Raw genomic sequence first — 19,685 nt, 5'->3', positions numbered from 1 at the left:
TCTTCAACATAATGAATTATTTCTGTAGACTATACATACTATTATTTCAGTTATATTAAATGCCAACTAAGTGTTTTGTTGGGGTAGGCATACACATAGTTAATACTATATATTAAAGGCAAGGGGATGGGTCAAATAGGTGATAGGGATGAAGGAGTGCACTTGTGATGAGCACCAGGTATTGTATGGAAGTGTTGAATCACTGTATTGTATACCTGAAACTAATATTACCCTGTGCTAACTGAAATTTAAATAAAAACTTAAAATAAAAGCTTAGTTCAACAGCAAAAAAAAAAAATCAGGATATTCAATACAGTTGGAAGGAAAAGTAGAAGAGTATTTGGGGATAAGCACAAGGATATTGGAAATGTTCTGCTTAAGTTGAATGATGGGTACATATACGCTCATTTAAAATTTAAATATCATATATAAAATAACTGATTCAGTAAAATGTAGCCTCTAACCTGCTTGTCAGACCCACACAGTTTCCATTATTTTTGCAAGGTCCAGAAGAACAGTCATTTGTTTCAAGTTCACAAAGAGGTCCAGAAAACCCAGGTCTGCAAATGCATCTTTAAAACAACACAATTTAATAACTCCATTAATATAAACATATAAAGTTAAAGCTTTGAATTATTATAGCATGGCAGATTGCTAATAATCAGAAATGTTCAATTTATCAATTGAAATTATAAACATGTATGTATTTCGATACATCTAGATGCATAAATTTGTATCTAGATAGTTTTTGGTTTTCGCTACCTGAAATTGTTGAACCCATCTTCACAGTCACCATCATTCTGACAAGGAAGAGAGAAGCACTCATTCACATTAATTTCACAATGTTCACCCTGAAATCCTGTGAGAGATGAGATAGACATAGATGAGCAATCCTGACTTTAGAGTGTGAAAATCAGTCAGTGATAAAGAGTCTGGAGAATATGCTCTTAGTGGGAACTTAGAAAAAAAAAAGAAAGAAAGAAAGAAAACTCCTCATCTCTGGCTTTTCATACAGCTCTATTTCACATAATATATAAATGAAGTTATGCTAGTTTCTAATTAATGAGTTCAAATGAAAGAATCAAGGGAGGAATACTTTACTAAACCCTTTGGGAAAGTAGGTTGTTGCAAATGTTGCTGTTGTTTTAAGGTATTTAAATGTTTGAACAAGAAGAACTGAAACAATCTGGAAAGCAAATGAATTAATGTGACGGCCAATCTTAAAGTAAAATTTAGCTTCAGCGATCAAATTTATTCAAGGCAGTTAGCAGATGAGGCAAATTATTTAATTACTTTCCATATCCAAGTGATTCAAAGAAAACAAATTATTTTGATTAATAGCTACATAATCAGTCATCCATTTAAACACATGCCAGTTATATTTTTTTAAAAAAACAAAGAACATGGGGATCTCTGGGTGGCACAGCAGTTTGGCACCTGCCTTTGGCCCAGGGCGCGATCCTGGAGACCCGGGATCGAATCCCACATCGGGCTCCCGGTGCATGGAGCCTGCTTCTCCCTCTGCCTGTGTCTCTGCTTCTCTCTCTCTGTGACTATCATAAATAAATAAAAATTAAAAAAAAAAAACAAAGAACATGAAAAAAATTACACACTTATGAGACACAGTTGTAATTATTTCAACACATTTGTGTTAGAATATCAGCATATCATTTTTAAAAATACATTAAATATTTTAATATTTATGATGACAATTTAAACAATGATTTCCATGATTATATATATTAACAAGATAAAATTAAATATATTCTTATAGTCACTTTTTCTAGCTAATACTTTTTTCAATACTAGTTAGAAAATGTGTGAAACAAGAGGATTTTCCTTTCTCTAACTTTGCAGTGCTTTAAGTACCAAATAATTGCAGTGATATTACAAATGACAATATCTACTCAGATGTTTTAGTTTGAAGAACAGAAGGCAATTCAAGCTGTTGTTCTACAAAACCTGTATTTATTATTGACATACACATAGACTGGGATATGAGAGAAAGGGTGATCTAGCAACACATGAATGGCCATCTTCCTTCCACAGTACCATTTCATAAATTCTCTCTTCTTTCTATTCCAAATATCTCTTCATGATGAAAGTTACAAAACATTTATAATATTGGCACACAGATGTTAAAGCACAGCTTCCTTAATCTCTATTTCCAAATCATGATCTTTTAGCTTTGGCATCTACTGCTGATTGGAAAATCCTCTGTACTTCTTCACTTACAGTCCCATGAAATAACATGGGATTGTCCTATTGTATCCACTCACATCATACTACAAGCCATTGACACTCTCTGTGGTGTCTATCACCAAGTCAAGTCGCAAATCTTCTATTTGGAGTTTGGAAAGTTGATATTACCTCGTATAAAATCTGGCTGCTTCTTGTTAGTAGGACATAAATGGGAACCTAAAAATTACATAACTCAAAAGAAGGCAAGAGTATAAAAGAACACAGAGATATAAGTACTATAGAAAGTAGAAAATGAATGGCTAGATGATCCATTTAAAGTCATCTACATCAATAGTTACATCAAATGTGGTTTAAAAAAAAAAATGCTTCAGTAAAAAGCAAAGTCAGCCAGCCCAATAAAACAACAGAACCAACTACATGGTTTCCGAAGGAAACTCACTTTAAATATAGAGTTGATAATGAGTTAAAAGTAGAAAGATGGAATAAAGATGCACCATGAAACACTTAAAGAAATCCACAGCGCCTATGTGTCTAACAGATTAGATAGTCTTTAGGTCAAGCATCATTACTATTTTTTTCTTACTCAATTATCAAAGCCTTCAAGTTAAACTCTGAAGTTGAGTGCTTATAATTTCATTCATGCAACTCAGTATTGTATTCTCAGCATTAAAAACAAAATTAAAAAGAATTATTTTCTAATTAATATGGCTCTCTTAATTTTAGCTAAGCAAGTTATAATTCCAACACATTCACCATTCATCAATCGCTATCATATTTAAATTATAAATTTAATAGTGTAGTTATAAACAATAAACTTTTTCTTGAAATATTTCTAGTTTGTTTTCTGTTGTTTTTTTTTTTTTTTTTTTCAGTTAAAGATTTAGAAAGTTGTATGCATTACACTATTCCTACTTTTAGCATGACTAGCTCTCCCTGGGAAGCAGGGAATTTTGACACTAAGATGTTTCTTAGAAATGTTCTTTTGAGGCACTGGTACTCAGGGGCATTGACTAGCTAGTGAAGTAGTACCAGTATGCCCCCCTGAGTTCAGCTGGGCTGAGAAGTCAGAAGAACATTCAGAACCTGCAAACTTGAGAAGCTCACAGAATAATGTTGTTTTCTGTGATTTTGCCTTATTCATTTAGTTTGACATTTCTGGGATGGAGCTTTGTTACCAACCAGGAACAAATGTCAATGGGCTGAGGAAATTAGATTGCTAAAATGCAGTAGACACTGGGAGAAAAAAACAAAGTAGACATGGATTGCATTTAAAAGAAACTAAAGTTTTGCCGAGAAAGCTTGTGTTTGGGGGATTTAAAGGAGAAAAAAATGTATATATACTTAGTCCCAAACTATATATTCCATAGTCCTAGGTGTTAGAAACCTTTGTTTGTTTGAAAGGTATTTGTTTTGAATACATGCAGTGATAGCTCTGTCTGTCAAAACTTTAAGTATAGTGAATTCATTCTATCCTACTCCCCTGTTATTTATCCCTATCCAGAATTCACCTATTAACTGCAATAGAGTTCTTTAAACACAAATAATAGGACATTCTCAAATCAATGTCCTCTTGATTTTTTTCTTAAAATATCTTGCCTACTCATTGTTATAGAGAATTCAGGTGACTGATTAATATCTTTATACTATCCCATTACCCAAAATATTTCATTAAGTTACTAAATGTACTGTTCACTTTAGGAGCCAAATCAATGTAGATTTTAGGTATAATTTTTAAAATCACTTAATATTTTCTCATTTCTAAAAAAATTCATTTTTTAATTGATTCTCTAGAGGGGATGGCATAGAACAAAGTAAACTAAGAACTGTTAGATTTTCATGATTTTTTTTCTCATTCAAGTCTATACCTTGACATCCCACATTAGAAGTAATACTGCTTGGAATAATTAGGAATGAAAATAAATAGGGAAAAACTAGAGTATATCTTTTAGGTATTCAATAAGTTAGCTTTAGAATCATTCATTTAAAAATAAAAACTAAAAATATTCTAGCTTTAGAATCATTCATTTAAAAATAAAAACTAAAAATATTAAAAATGAATTATTTTCAAAAGCATCAGAAAGGCTTTATTTTTATTTTTTCTTAATTAAAACATTAACTTACCTGGATTTTAAAGCTTTATGAAAACAAACAAACAAACAAAAAAGAGATTTCTCTCTTGGTGAGTCAGATCTTTTTTAGATATTGTTTTATTTTCATTTTAAAATAGGATGATACAAATGTTCGCATTTTCTTGAAAAATTAACCAAATATTACACAATAGTTGCAGATTCAATTTTAAACACTGAAATATGAAAAGATAGAACTAATATTTAATAGGCCTAATAAGGCTTTTTAAACACTGATTTTAAGGAAACTTAAAAAATGAGTATAAAAGCTAATATTCTTAAATATAATTAATAATTAACATGCTTTAAAATTAATTAGCAGCAATATATTTTCTTTGAAGAATTTCCCCAACATAAATATCTACAGCTATTTAAACCGAATAGACACATGCTACCACATAAGCACATGTTTTTAGTTGTCAAAAAAGTAATTTTTAATTTAGATAAACTATATTGTCAAGCGATACATTTATTTGGTGCATGGAATTATATGCTTTAGGTAATGTGGCATTACCATAATAATAGTATACGTACTAGAGTAATAGACACATTTAAATGCAACTGCTTGCCTCCTCTGGTACTACAAATCCATCAAGCTTAGAATCCCAATTGTAAATCAATAGCACATGGAAATGATCTGATTCTTCCTTCCACTAAGATATTTAACAAGTATTCTTTGCCACATTTTAATCCTTTGTAAAGTGTCATTTAAAAAACTGTTTAAAAAACTTTTGCTCCTTTCACCTTGGAGACATACGGATGAAGTGGCTCCATTTGGAAACTAAGCCCTTTAAATTAAATTGAAAGTATTGGGTAGCGTGATGGTCTTGCCTATAAACTGAGACATAATTTAGAGTAGAAAGATAAAGAAGTTTTCCTAAAGAGAATATTAGAAAAGCAATCTATTTTAAACATGAAATGATTTTAGATCTCTCACTATATACACACGCGTGTTAATAACAGAGACCCTACTGCATGCCATACACACATTCACACACATTTTATCCAAAGTCATCTCTACCTCTGTAAAATTCCTATCATTCTTATATTACATTTCTACAAGCCTGAAGGTGGACTCAATTTATTCAACTTCTTGTCCTTAATTAGCTCTTTTCCTATACTGTACACATTTGACATTACTCTTTTGATCACATACAATACAAACAAAAATACTAACTTAGGCAAGGAATGGCATTATTGGTACCCTAGCTGAGAAGGATACCTGGTAATTTTCAGAATTTAAGAGCCATAGTAACAAGTTCTTTCACAAACCCTTCTCTCCTACTGCATTCAGATCTCCATGTGAAGGGAACATGGTATTGGCTGCACCAAATGGAAAGCTCTGGCAAAGAGGGGAAGCTTTTCCTCTTATTGTCAATTCCAAGAAAGGGCTCTGAATCTCAATATTTCAGTCCCATGCTGACATGGATCAATCATAAATTCCAGAGGATGGACTTTTCTCTCTGTCTAAGCTTGAGTTCTTGCAAGATAACAATTGAGGTAATAATATGTACACTAGTAGCTTATTTGAGAGGTGACTTCAGGAATTATTGCAAGGAAGTGATGAAATAAAATAAGGGAGAGCGGGGCTTAATGAGCAGGTATTATTCTGAGCAATGAAGACTCCAAGGCTGCTGTGATCCTCTGAAAAATCATGTGGAACGTAGCTCACAGTTGTCACACTACTTAGGAAAGCTGGGGTATGCATCCATAAAGTAAGAGAAAGCTCTTACTCTATTGTACTTAAATGGTTAGTTAATTTATGTGTCTCTAATTGAACTTCAAATTCCTTGAGGGTGTGTCTTTTCCATGTTTAATTTCTCCAGAACCTGTCTCAAGACTTGACACATGGTAGGAAATCAATAATGCTTGTTGAATCAGACAATAAAGAATACAATTTTAGATTTCTAGAATACTACCAACATGTGGCCACAAGATTGGCATGTGTTATGTACAGAGCATATTGCAGAGAGGCAAAAAAAAAATGTGTAGTATGAAATAAATGTTGAGGTGTGTAAACTGATTGCATACTGAATCACCCAAAACTAACACTTTAAGTGACCTAGAGTAAACCCCATTTGTTTCTAGGAATCTTGTGAAATTATATTTTTCTTTCTGTCTGCTATTTTTGTACTTATTAAAGCACTGATTTTTTTATTACAGAAATTGTTTAAACAAATAGGATTTTATATAAAACAAACCTGTATTGAATTATTACTGCTAAATGCTTTTCTGTCTACCTCTTTTCCACTAGAAAATGGTCAATGTTCATAGGGACCAAATCAACTCACTTCAGTTCTAAACAGAAGATAGAAGCACTGCTCCTACTTTCTCTTGCAAAACATGATCACGATAGGTCTGGTGTTTTACTACACCTATAATTTTTAAATAGCTCACATTGGACCCAAATGGATTAGATTATTTTGACTATAAGTTTCAATCACACTAAGCAAAATAGTTTACTTGGTGAACATTCAATTTGGCATAAATCAAAGTGTCAGTTATTCTAGTTGCTGGTTCTTCAGAGTGAATTTTAATGCCATTTATAACTTAGTTGTCTAGTACCTAGTCACATTATTACTCTGGTTTTGGGATTTTATTTATATTCATATTTAAATTGTGACAGACCTTGGCTAAAAATTGTTAACAGAATTTCAAAAATGCATATGCTGAACTTCTAGACCTTAAGCCGTAAATCTCTTTTCTTGTGATGCCCTATATTCTAGTCACTTGGCAAACACCAACAGCTTGCAAAGAATTCCAGGGGAGCTTCCAAATCCTCTATCTGTATAAGAGGTTAAGTCTTGGAATTCTTTGTGGTTTTAAATTTCAGTGCTTTTGAAATGGAATTTGATCAGAATATTTTCTTTTAAAAATAATATGATGGCTTTGACATAGATCCTATTTCAAACAACAGGTATTAAAGTAACTCAGCATAGTGTCTAAAATATTCCACAGTCAACCTCTTTTCAACATTCTGCGGTAGCTTTTTAAAGCAATGTCACAGGCTTTAGTTTTTGATCTACTACAGAGATTGAACTATTAAAGGCAACAGTACGTAAACATTTTTTATAGTAGTTAGATCCCATTTATCCATTTAAATCATGTACTTTATAATTACTGAGGTTTGCAGGGTATCAAATGTCCCCTCACATTTTTTCCTACTTTGCTTTTCCTGACTTATTGCTTCAAACATTTGTCCATATGCCTTATGTGCCCACACTATTTGCTTCATAAATCCCATGTAACTTTTGCAAAAACAATTACTAATGGCTCTCCAGTTTGTAGTTCCTATCCCTCAGAACGTCAAGAAGTTTTGTCATGTACATTCAAAGACTTGCCTCTTTAGCCTTATAATAGATCATCCTCTATATGAGGATCCTCCACATCCTCTACATCTATATACAGGAGGTTTTATAAAAAGAAACAGAAACATCTCTAAGATACTAATTAATTGGTATAGTTGAAGCTGACCTTTTGGGACAGAAGAGTAAATAAGTTTTGTCCTTATCTTTAGTAAACCTCTCTTCCAGTAGAATCAGTAACAAGGAAAGACACATGAAGCCATAATTTGGTATTAGAAAATAAATGAGTTGTAGATTTTTATACACAATGTGTTTTTTATACTGTGCTTATGATACATTCCTGTTATATTGAAAACCTACAATGTGCTAGTTTTATGGCAGAAGCATTCCTGCTGAAGATGGTAATAGCTCTTGAGTAGAAAGCAATACATGAGCAGTAAACATCTATACAGATCACCTGTGCACTAATCAGATCTCTTTAAGTTACCTCTGAAGAGATCCTAATCAAGAATCTTTCAAAATAGTATAAGTTATTATTGGCTGATATGACCCAGAAAGCCAAAAGTAATTTGCTTTAGGAACAGCTGGATTCGGGAGCTCCAATAATGTCTTTTAATCTGCCCATTTCCTATCACCTTCATAGATTCTGTTTTATAGTACAAAGTAGCCACCAGAGTCACATGATATGAGCTTAGTAATCAAAGTGGAAATTAGTGATGTTCATAGGTAGCTCCATGAGAAAAATTACAGTGAAGCATTTGATTACCCAAGATTCATCTATGCTCATTTCTAACTGACTGCTATTGTTAGGAACACTACATAGTTAGGATTATTCAGGAAAAATAAGTTGTTAACAAACAATGAGAGATTTCTTTAAAATAAACAAACAAAAAGCCAAAAAATACAAAGTTTTGCCTTCTCCTCTCCCTCTCCTCAGCACCCCCATACTAGTTAGGTAAACTTTTTTGGATTATTTCTCCAGTCTGTTTCTATACCTGTATTTGGAGGCAAATACTTCCCGATTCTCCAATGTATATAAGTGTTCTCTCACTCATTTTTAAGGATCCGTAATCCCATTAGAACAAAATAAACCAAACAAACAAAAGAGTGAAAAAAAACACACATTAAAACAAATGTAAGTTCTTACCTTCTCTACACACACAAAAATGAGTTCCATCTACCAAAGTCAAGCATGTTGAGTTGTTTCTGCAAGGGTCACTGAGTGGATCACAGGGGTTATAGTGTTGATGGCAAAATTTTCCAGTATAAAAGGGTGGGCATAGGCATACAAATTGCCCAGGAATGGTAGACTCATGACAGAGAGCTCCATTCATGCATGGGTCAGAGTCACATTCATTTGTTTCTTCACTACAGTTTTGTCCAGTCCATCCAGATGTACATTCACAGCTGAAAGAAAATTTTAAAAGTATGAATAGTACTCTTTCATATTTATTCTTTGTATTTTCAGTGAATTACTACGTTGAGCTAATTTGTGGTATTTTTATTTATAACAAGATTAAGAAATTATACACACTTTAAAAACATTGTTTTGCGTAATTCCCTGAGACAATTCAATGCACATTACTGCAAGAGTGACTGCAATGGCTAACATAAGATTTACAAAGCATTTGGTAAATTTCTAACATAGTAGGCCACTGAGACAGATCAGAGAACAACAGTGCTCCAATTTCAATTTTAGCAACTATTGAGCTTAATTACCAATTGAGAAAATTTCCTCAATTATTTCTTTTATGTAAAATAATTTTCACTGTTTATAAGACTGAGATGACATTTAATTCAATATCTTTAACAACATGTGATTCTTATAATCACCAGAGTATTTGTAACAAGGTATTTCTTTATACTAAGCATCTGGATTTTGTTTCAGTTTTAGCATGCTTTTAAAAACATCTTTCTGGGGGATCCCTGGGTGGCGCAGTGGTTTGGCGCCTGCCTTTGGCCCAGGGCGCGATCCTGGAGACCCGGGATCGAGTCCCACATCGGGCTCCCGGTGCATGGAGCCTGCTTCTCCCTCTGCCTGTGTCTCTGCCTCTCTCTCTCTCTCTCTCTCTCTCTCTGTGACTATCATAAATAAATAAAAAAAAAAAATTAAAAAAAAATAAATAAATAAAAACATCTTTCTTCTAATATTTGAATAATGCGGGAAAATTGAGGAGAAATCAAATAAAAAGTAAAGCATTTGGATCTTGTCTGTACATCACAGACTCTAGCTCAGTCTAATCATCAACCATTTAGCATCTCTCAGACCACATTCAGAAATTTTTTAGTTCAAATAGCACCACACTATCAGTTATTTACTAATCCTGCATATGATTTCATCTTGTTCTAAAGTTTGTTTGTCATGACCTTTAAAAATTTTTATGAGTAAAAATTATAAATGGTTCCATGACTAGCTTCCACTACTTAAACTTCTGGCTTTTCAGTGTGAATCTGAATCTCCATATTCTCATGTACATAATATATGCTGAAAATATTATAAATATTAATGGATATATGGTCTTCAGTTGGTATCATATGAACTTACTTGAATTCTCTCATTTGAGAAATTGGGGATTCGAGAGCTTGATGAAATTGTTAATCTCAGAGAATTATTGTAAAGATTAAATGATATAATGAATAAAGTATATATGGTGTCTGACATGAGCAATGCCTAGCCACCTATGGTTGGCTGTCACAGGCTTTTATTTTTATTTTTATTTTTTTATAAATTTATTTTTTATTGGTGTTCAATTTGCCAACATATAGAGTAACACCCAGTGCTCATCCCATCAAGTGCCCCCCTCAGTGCCCATCACCCAGTCAACCCCTCCCTCCCCTTCCACCACCCCTAGTTCGTTTCCCAGAGTTAAGAGTCTTTCATGTTCTGTCTCCATTTCTGATACTTCCCAATCATTTTTTCTCCTTTCCCTTTTATTCCCTTTCACTATTTTTTATATTCCCCAAATGAATGAGACCATATAATGTTTGTTCTTCTCCAATTGACTTATTTCACTCAGCATAATACCCTCCAGTTCCAACCATGGCAAAGCAAATGGTGGGTATTTGTCGTTTCTAATGGCTGAGTAATATTCCCTTGTATACATAGACCACAGCTTCTTTATCCATTCATCTTTCGATGGAGACCGAGGCTCCTTCCATAGTTTGGCTATTGTGGACATTGCTGCTAGAAACATTGGGGTGCAGGTGTCCTGGCGTTTCCCTGCATCTGTATTTTTGGGGTAAATCCCCAACAGTGCAATTACTGAGTCGTAGGGCAGGTCTATTTTTAACTCTTTGAGGAACCTCCACACAGTTTTCCAGAGTGGCTGCACCAGTTCACATTCCCACCAACAGTGCAAGAGGGTTCCCCTTTCTCCATATCCTCTCCAACATTGGTTGTTTCCTGCCTTGTTCATTTTCCCCATTCTCACTGGTGTGAGGTGGTATCTCATTGTGGTTTTGATTTGTATTTCCCTGATGGCAAGTGATGCAGAGCATTTTCTCATGTGCTTGTTGCCCACATCTATGTCTTCCTCTGTGAGATTTCTGTTCATGTCTTTTGCCCATTTCATGATTGGATTGTTTGTTTCTTTGCTGTTGAGTTTAAGAAGTTCTTTACATATCTTGGATACTAGCCCTTTATCTGATATGTCATTTGCAAATATCTTCTCCCATTCTGTAGGTTGTCTTTGAGTTTTGTTGACTGTATCCTTTGCTGTGCAAAAGCTTCTTATCTTGATGAAGTCCCAATAGTTCATTTTTGCTTTTGTTTCTTTCGCCTTCGTGGATGTATCTTGCAAGAAGTTACTGTGGCTGAGTTCAAAAAGGGTGTTGCCTGTTTTTCCCCTAGGATTTTGATGGAATCTTGTCTCACATTTAGATCTTTCATCCATTTTGAGTTTATCTTTGTGTATGGTGAAAGAGAGTGGTCTAGTTTCATTCTTCTGCATGTGGATGCCCAATTTTCCCAGCACCATTTATTGAAGAGACTGTCTTTTTTCCAGTGAATAGTCTTTCCTCCTTTGTTGAATATTAGTTGACCATAAAGTTGAGGGTCCACTTCTGGATTCTCTATTCTGTTCCATTGATCTATGTGTCTGTTTTTGTGCCAGTACCACACTGTCTTGATGACCAAAGCTTTGTAGTACCACCTAAAATCTGGCATTGGGATGCCCCCAGCTATGGTTTTCTTTTTTAATATTCCCCTGGCTATTCGGGGTCTTTTCTGATTCCACACAAATCTTAAAATAATTTGTTCCAACTCTCAGAAGAAAATCCATGGTATTTTGATAGGGATTATATTAAATGTGTCACAGATTTTTAAAAGAATGTGTGATCCTATTTATGCCTAAATAAAATATGCACCTCAACAATGCTTCAATTTCTAGTGGTACTTTTCATTTATTTTTCAATCCCATCTTAATTTAAAATGGTCAAATGTATTTTTCAATTTGATAACTCCAATAAAACTCTGAAACAAGTAAACGAGGTATTTTTTTTTTAATTATTCTAACTTTGTAGATGAGATAGCCAGAAGTTTAAAGGAGAAAAGTGACTTATCTGAAGCTACCTGGTTGGTAAACTTGAGATCCAAAGCCTAGACCTCTTCCTCCAAGTCTCTCTCTTTTCTTTCTTTTCTTTTTTTCTTCCTTGAAGGTTTCAAATCTATTATAAGGCTATCCAATATCTTGTGAAATACTGTAAAAGTTATGTACAATTAAATCCCAACAATGCTTCAGTGCATTTATTTTATTTAAAGTAGCTTTACTTCTAATTGGTGTTGCATAATATTTGTTTTTCTTTTTCTTGTATTCTTTCTTGAGTACATAATTTCAGCTTGAATACTTTGAGTTCCCTGTGAGTAACCAATAATGCTTGAATATTTAACATATGTGCTGACTGTTTGCTTTATCTTCTCAAATAACAGGTGGCCCAAGATTTCATGTGGTGTCCTTATAAGGATCAAATACTCAGGAAACCATCTGGCCATATGTCAATAGGACTGATGATGCCAAGGTGAGGCCTCTAGGGATGAATGGATATTTGCAGAAAATAAAGTTCTGAAGAAGAAAGTCACTATTTTTAACTGACAATCAGACCTATACATTTATATATTTGAATCTGCTTTTATACATGTCATGGAAACTAGTCTCTCATGGCTAGAAAAACATGTTTTATGTGAGAGCTCCAATCTGGTTTTAGTTTGTATCATGAAATAATTTCAGGATTCAGTAAGAACTGACAAGATTTTCCAAACTCACAACTAGAAGTAGAATTTTTATGGTCTGAAAAACCAAACAAGTAAAAACACATACTCTATGACTTTTTAGATATACAATTTCCCATAGTAAACACTTCAAAACTAATTTAATGTGTACTTAAAGGTAGACTAATATATTCTAGTTTGCTGTCTTCCCTCTTGAGATAACCAAAAATTCACTGGCATAAAATACATTGAATTCCTTCTAAGTAAGAACATTTTAATTGTTAAATGTTGATTTAAAGAACCAAAGTTAATAATAGAAAATAAAGTACATGTCATTGTTATAAAATAGGACAAAGGAGTATTCATAAAAAAATAATTAGTTTCAAAAATCTTAGTAGATTCACATTTCTAAATATTAATCATTTTATATGTTTATCTTACCATAAATATTTATATGCAATGGCTAAATTTATTTGGCAATCTTTATGTACATTTGATTTATATGAGTAGACCAGCTCTTTTGCCTATCAACTTATAAATACAAACCTAATACAAACCTAACAGTATACATAATTAAAGAGACTCTCCTTAGAGATGCTTGGGTGGCTCAGTGGTTGGGTGCCTGCCTTCAGCTCAGGTTGTGATTCTGGGAACCAGGATCGAGTCCTGCATCAGGCTCCCTGCAAGGAGCCTGCTTCTCCCTCTGCCTATGTCTCTGCCTCTCTATCTCAGTCTGTGTCTCTCATAAATAAATAAATCTTAAAAAAATAAATAAATAAAAACAAAAAGATTCTCCTTATACAAATTAAGGCACTTATTGCCTGTTGCAGCCATTAATTGTATGCAAAATAAAATTTCAATTGAAACTGACAGATGAAAAAAAAACGATGATTATAAATAATAAAATAGTATTATTATATTTTTAATGTCTTAAAAAGTTGAGGGCATGTAAAAGGTAAAAGGAAGACAAAAAAATACAGGCCACTCAAGTCATTTATTCTTTACGTTATTGTTATTCACCTATTTGTTCATTCATTTGGTTATCTTATTAAGTATACCATTAATAAAACTATGTCAATAATGGATTGGAGGTGCCTTGGCAGCTCAGTTAGTTAAGCATCTGTCTTTGGCTCAGGCCATGATCTGGAGATCCTGTGATCAACCCTGTGTCACACTCCCTGCTCAGTAGAGAGACTGCTTCTCCCTCTCCTCTGTCCCCTCCTTCCCATTCAAGTTGTCTCTCTCTCTCTCTCTCTCAAATACATAAATGAAATCTTTAAAAAAATTAATTATAACATGGTCACTACTATACTCTTGACCACTGTGATCCTTTTAGAAAAAAAATGTGGAAAACCATTTAGCTCACTTAGATTAGTAAAATTTATCTCAAATAAGGCATTTACTTCATTAGTAACATTAAAGGTAGAAAACAGGACCAAAAGCCATTCTGAAGAGCATCACAAAGTGTAAAGACATAAAACATCGCAGATTGATATGGGGTGAAATAACACAATGGCAGTGGCCTAAAAAGTTGTAGTAAGGCTATTGAAAACAATAGCAACAACAGTGAAACTACCTTCTTTTGCAATACTCTTGAAGATATTTAACATTTTCTGGTTTTTAAGTATGATAGTGACATTGTTAATGAGTAGAAGATGAATAAAATAGGGAGAGCCTGGAAGCATGAAGATCATTCAGGAAGCTATAATTTTTTTAAGAGATTATGAGGACTAAGCAAAGGCCTTAAAATTAGGTATGCCATACATTTCTTTCTTCTTCTTCTTTTTTAATATTTCATCTATCTATTCATGAGAGACACACACACACACACAGAGGCAGAGACACAGGCAGAGGGAGAAGCAGGCTCCATGCAGGGAGCCTGATGTGGGACTTGATCCGGGACCCCAGGACCACGCTTCAGGCCAAAGGCAGGCGCCAAACCGCTAAGCCATCCAGGCATTCCTATGCCATACATTTCTTATGTAGGTTTGAGAAGATCTGGACAATGATTAGTAAAGGTGATGAGGCAGAGTGAGGAATGGGGAGTTCTTGGTGGATTTTAGCTTCAGTATTAGAAAGACGATGCTGCATTAGGTGAGGTAGGAAAATGACAACAATGAAGATTGGAGAAAAGGAGAGGGTACCTATGCTTAATATACAGTCACTTAAATTAACTGCATGATTTAAAATGCTGTCCTATATGTAGTAAGAAATTCAAATATTGAACTCTGGAAAAATCAAAGCTTGTGATAAAAAAATTCAAGGGCCAGACTAACAAGTATTATCAGCCATAAGTTAGCATCAAATAAACTTAACATTGGCCTTTTTAAACAAAAATATAAAGTTAATTTATTAAAAATATAGAATAGTCCTCCTATATTGTGTGATATATTCAATATTTTATATTGAACTTACATTTATAAAACATCCCCTATATGGCAAAGAATAGGTAGGAAAGAATCATACTAGTCAGAATATCTACAAGCACTTGATTGGTAAAAACAAGTCTTTCATTTATGATTTTTTTAAGGATGAAGAGACTACTGAGTATATATGCTCTACATGAATTCAAGAATTCTATTTTAATATTTACATAAAAGGATCTTTCTATTCAGTCTATCGAGAATCATTAAATATGTATATTTAATAACATAAATATATATAAAAAGATATACACTTTATAATATGGAACACATACTATTCATTAATTTATAGACAAAAAAATGATTTATAAATCTAATAACTTATAAATCATTTATCTATACCTAAAGAATTATTTTATTCCTTAAGCAATGTACATTTTGATACAAATGAACTATTTGTATATTTCCTTGGAATAATTGGAATAATTCTATATAAATTCTCTATGCCTTTCTAATATTCTACATGATTTAATCTCTGTGCTGTGTGAAAGGCAGCTGATCAATAGACTTCTTCACAGTTGTGGATTCAGGTTGTTGATTAGCATCTCCAAAAATAATTCTAGGTTTTTTTCAAGATTCAAAGGATTCCTTATCTCATAGCAAAAAGCTAAAGCACCAGCCAAGCAGAAACACAAAATGCATTGGGTCAAACTTCAAGTACACTCACATTTAAAACCAGAAGAAAATCTGGTGAAATGCATGTTGTATTTGGAACAAAAGCCAAAATTCACACACTTAAATCTGGGACTAGAACACAGAGTCAACTAAACGTTAGACAGTAAAAGTAGATACACATTCTTGCCAAAATGATCATTATATGGAAGCCATAAGAATTGAACATATGATCCCTGAGATTGATAGTCAGATTTTAGTGTTTTTTTTTTTTTAAAGATTTTATTTATTTATTCATGAGCGACATGGAAAGAGAAAGACAGAGATACGGCAGAGGGAGAAGCAGGTTCCGCGCGGGGAGCCTGATATGGGACTCCATCCCGGTACTCTGGGATCACGCCCTAAGCCAAAGGCAGTCACTCAACCACTGAGCCACTCAGGCATCCCGTTAGTAGGTTTTTTAAAGCTTCAACAAACATAAGAAAATAATCTTGAAAGTGAATTTTTTTAAAAAGTGAGTTTTTAAAATGATAATCTAAAAAAGGTGAAATAAAAGACTTGCATAAAAAGGCTGAGTACAAGATAGTTGAAGCTAGCATCTTCTGGGTATGTGGGAATATGGCTAATGCTACAAAGATGAGTGATGTGAAAATTGCATGATTCAACTTATGATTAATCATAACCTCATTTTATATTTAAATGGATAAATTTAATAGCTTTAGTTTTTATATTTTATATTTCATGCTTGTGTTTTGATGGTGTATGTGTGCATACATGTGTGGTTGCTTATGTGTGTGTAAACAAAACAAATTGATGGTGTGTCAATTTTCTTGAACAAGTAAGTATTGCTTCTGGCTCTTGGTTTTTCCCAAAATGGATCCTTTGGACAAGTCAATGTAAGACTATTTTTAAAATTAATTTTCTAAATATTTGGATAAATTTATAGTTGTACCTTATTACTCTGAATTTTTATCTATGTATGCATGTGAATGAGAATGTATAATATAAAGTATATATGCTGTGTTCAAACACTATTCAAATTACATTTAAAAATACATATATATAACATTTTAAATACAGTTAGAGAATATATAAAATCTCGACATATATTTTTTTCTTTCAAGTACAGTTTGAGTAGGAGACAGATATTTAGAATACAAAATAAGAGGCAGTGCTATTTAAAGGAATGAAAGTACTGAGATGGAACTTAAATTTATGAACATTTTGAAAAATAATTCATAAATGTGCATTATGTCAGAAGTTTTACAGAGAGAAACATTTTAAACTCCAATTTTAATAAATGTCAGACTTTAAGTTTCAAAAGAAAATCAACTGAGCAAGCAAAAGCCTAAGTACTTTCATATATTTTGAAAACGTATTATAAGCAAATAGGAAATGAAATAAATCTCTGGTTTGTTGTTGGGACTAGCAGTATAATAAATGCTATATCTGTTACAAAATATGTGTGTTTGACATATATATGTATCAGCAATTTATACTCTAATTACTAATCATGCATTCTTAGTTCTTTTTTTTTTTTTTGCATTCTTAGTTCTAAGCTGCATGCATATAATACAATTAATTTTGAACTCTAGCACAATTTTGGTTAGCCAGTATCAAAAACGTGAAACAAACATTTAAGAAGAAAGATAATAAGTACTTAGAGATATAAAAAATCACTGTGGGGATATTTTTCATTAAAATTTAAAATTTTCGGGAAGCCCGGGTGGCTCAGCGGTTTAGTGCCGCCTTCAGCCCAGGGTGTGATCCTGGAGACCCGGGATTGAGTCCCACACCGGGCTCCCTGCATGGAGCCTGCTTCTCCCTCTGCCTGTGTCTCTGCCTCTCTCTTTCTGTGTCTCTCATGAATAAATAAAAAGTCTTTAAAAAAATTAAAATTCTATCCTTTAAAATAATCTAGATAATATTCACACTGCTTTTTATTTCTTTTTTTTTTTATTTTTTTATTTTTATTTTTTTATTTATTTATTCATGATAGTCACACAGAGAGAGACAGAGAGGCAGAGACACAGGCAGAGGGAGAAGCAGGCTCCATGCAGGGAGCCCGACGTGGGACTCGATCCCGGGTCTCCAGGATCGCGCCCCGGGCCAAAGGCAGGCGCCAAACCGCTGCGCCACCCAGGGATCCCCTTTTTATTTCTTTTTAAAGGAAGTATGAGACTATAGGAATAAGGGAAATAGAGGTGAAAAAAAAGAGAAAAAGGGAGAAGGAAGGGAGCAGCAGAAAAATCTCACAAAAATGTTAATTAAGGGTCACCTGTCTCATAAGAGTTACATGGAAGTTAGCTATATGTATATTCCTATTTTTTGATTGGATCCTTCCTGGCACTTGGCTAGTTAATCCTTAGAAGCTTGCATAAATTGATGGTCCATAATAGCTAAGGAAGAAATACCAGAATTATTATGCTAAGTAGTCAAAAAGAAATCAAAAGCTCGGAAAAATAAGCATGCTGAACTATATATTTTACATTGGGGCACAAAACTGGTCTTGTTCTGCAGGAGGTTGTGGAGACCACTCTTTTTAACAAAGTGGTAATACCTATGCTTTTCAGAGGAGCATCAGCTTCATTGAGAATCTTAGTGTTAGTATCCCTTGCACATCAGGACTGATTATAGGAAATACTATTACCAAAATTGGCTTCTGTCAGAAGTAGAAATCATAGGATTGGGGGAATTTAAAAGGACTAGGTGGTGGTGCTTAATCTTCAGAGCAAGTAGGGCACAATTATAATGATCACCAAGGTTAGTGAGGTAGAAAGGCTGGCCCTGATCCTCAGAGGACCGTGGAAATATTTAATAAAATACATTGTCTTTAGGAACAGGATAGATTAGCATACAAGGATATTTTTCAACTTAGATAATTAAAGAATCATGACTGTACAATTAGGAGGCTGAGGGAGCCTCCCTAGCTAAAAATGATGATCCCTTCCCTAGGTTTCAGACCTCAAATCCACTGACTAAAAGAGAGGCCAGATGCCCAGGAGAAAACATACTATAATCACAACAAGATATAGCAATGATTCCACCAACAGGATCTATAGCCATTTACTTTTAAACTACATTTAGGAGAAAGAATGGCAAACATTTCAAGGATGTTGGACTTGAATTCAATGTGACGTTGAAATCTAGGTTTCAGAAGCTTCATTGCCCTAGTTTTAGAATGGAGGCATATGGAGGCAAGGTAATAAATGTACCTGGCCCAGGTGTAGCTCACAGTGGGTCCACTACTTTCAACTGCCATTTCCCAGACCCTAAATATATACTTGAAATGGACTTACTTTTTGGTTGGTAGAACTTTCACAATGTTTCTTTGCCTGAGAATTAGAATTATAAAGAATGCTAATTGGAAGTCACTAAACCGGTCTCCTCACTAAACTCCCACTTTCCAGCCAGTAACATAAATTAAAAACAACATAGTACCCTAGAGAAAAAGCAGAAATGGTGCCACTATTGAGGAAAAAGGCAGGTCCACTATCACGTCTCCACTCCATTCACCAGACTGTTCCCTACAAAAAATATACATCACTTTGAAGATGACAATGGACAATTAAAGCTCAACCAAGGAGTAGTTCAATTGCTGTCATTGCTCTAGAGAGCATATTTGACCAAGCAGAGTAACACTGCCTCAGATACACTGACCAAGAATGCAGAATGCTTTTCTTTTCTATTCCTATCAGGCAGGAGGGGCAGAAACAGTGTATATTCATTTGGAACAGAAAATAGTATACATCTAATGTCTCAAGACTACATTATCTCTCCCACGTATCATAATATAATCTGAAGGTAACTG

The 19,685-nt window shown here is 33.7% G+C and overlaps 2 protein-coding genes across 8 annotated transcripts in view; one reads left to right on the top strand and one right to left on the bottom strand.

Annotated features, from left to right (window-relative positions):
- Nucleotides 1-19,685, bottom strand: part of EYS (EGF-like photoreceptor maintenance factor) — a 1,514,868-nt gene that overhangs the window by 1,000,378 nt on the left and 494,805 nt on the right. The window contains exons 13-15 of the mRNA XM_077903501.1: nt 8,781-9,040; nt 763-859; nt 465-572 (exon numbers count right to left, since the gene is read on the bottom strand). Coding sequence (XP_077759627.1) covers nt 465-572; nt 763-859; nt 8,781-9,040 — 465 coding nt within the window. The remainder of the gene's footprint in view (nt 1-464; nt 573-762; nt 860-8,780; nt 9,041-19,685) is intronic.
- LOC144317299 (uncharacterized) overlaps nt 1-19,685 on the top strand; it is a 134,515-nt gene that overhangs the window by 48,541 nt on the left and 66,289 nt on the right. For 5 of the 7 annotated variants that reach the window (XR_013383251.1, XR_013383252.1, XR_013383253.1 and 2 more), the window contains one exon: nt 12,561-12,649. Coding sequence is in view for 1 of the 7 variants with exons in the window: in XM_077903510.1 (XP_077759636.1) it covers nt 5,623-5,828; nt 12,561-12,649 (295 nt within the window). In the remaining 6 variants the exon portion in view is untranslated. Of the gene's footprint in view, nt 1-5,622; nt 5,829-12,560; nt 12,650-19,685 lie in introns of all 7 variants that reach the window. The other 2 variants (XR_013383249.1, XM_077903510.1) reach the window with 1 other exon arrangement.

This window comes from Canis aureus, chromosome 7 (genome assembly GCF_053574225.1).
Source record: "Canis aureus isolate CA01 chromosome 7, VMU_Caureus_v.1.0, whole genome shotgun sequence".
In the NCBI taxonomy this organism is placed as follows: Eukaryota; Metazoa; Chordata; class Mammalia; order Carnivora; family Canidae; genus Canis; species Canis aureus.
This window is presented reverse-complemented; position numbering and strand designations above follow the sequence as displayed.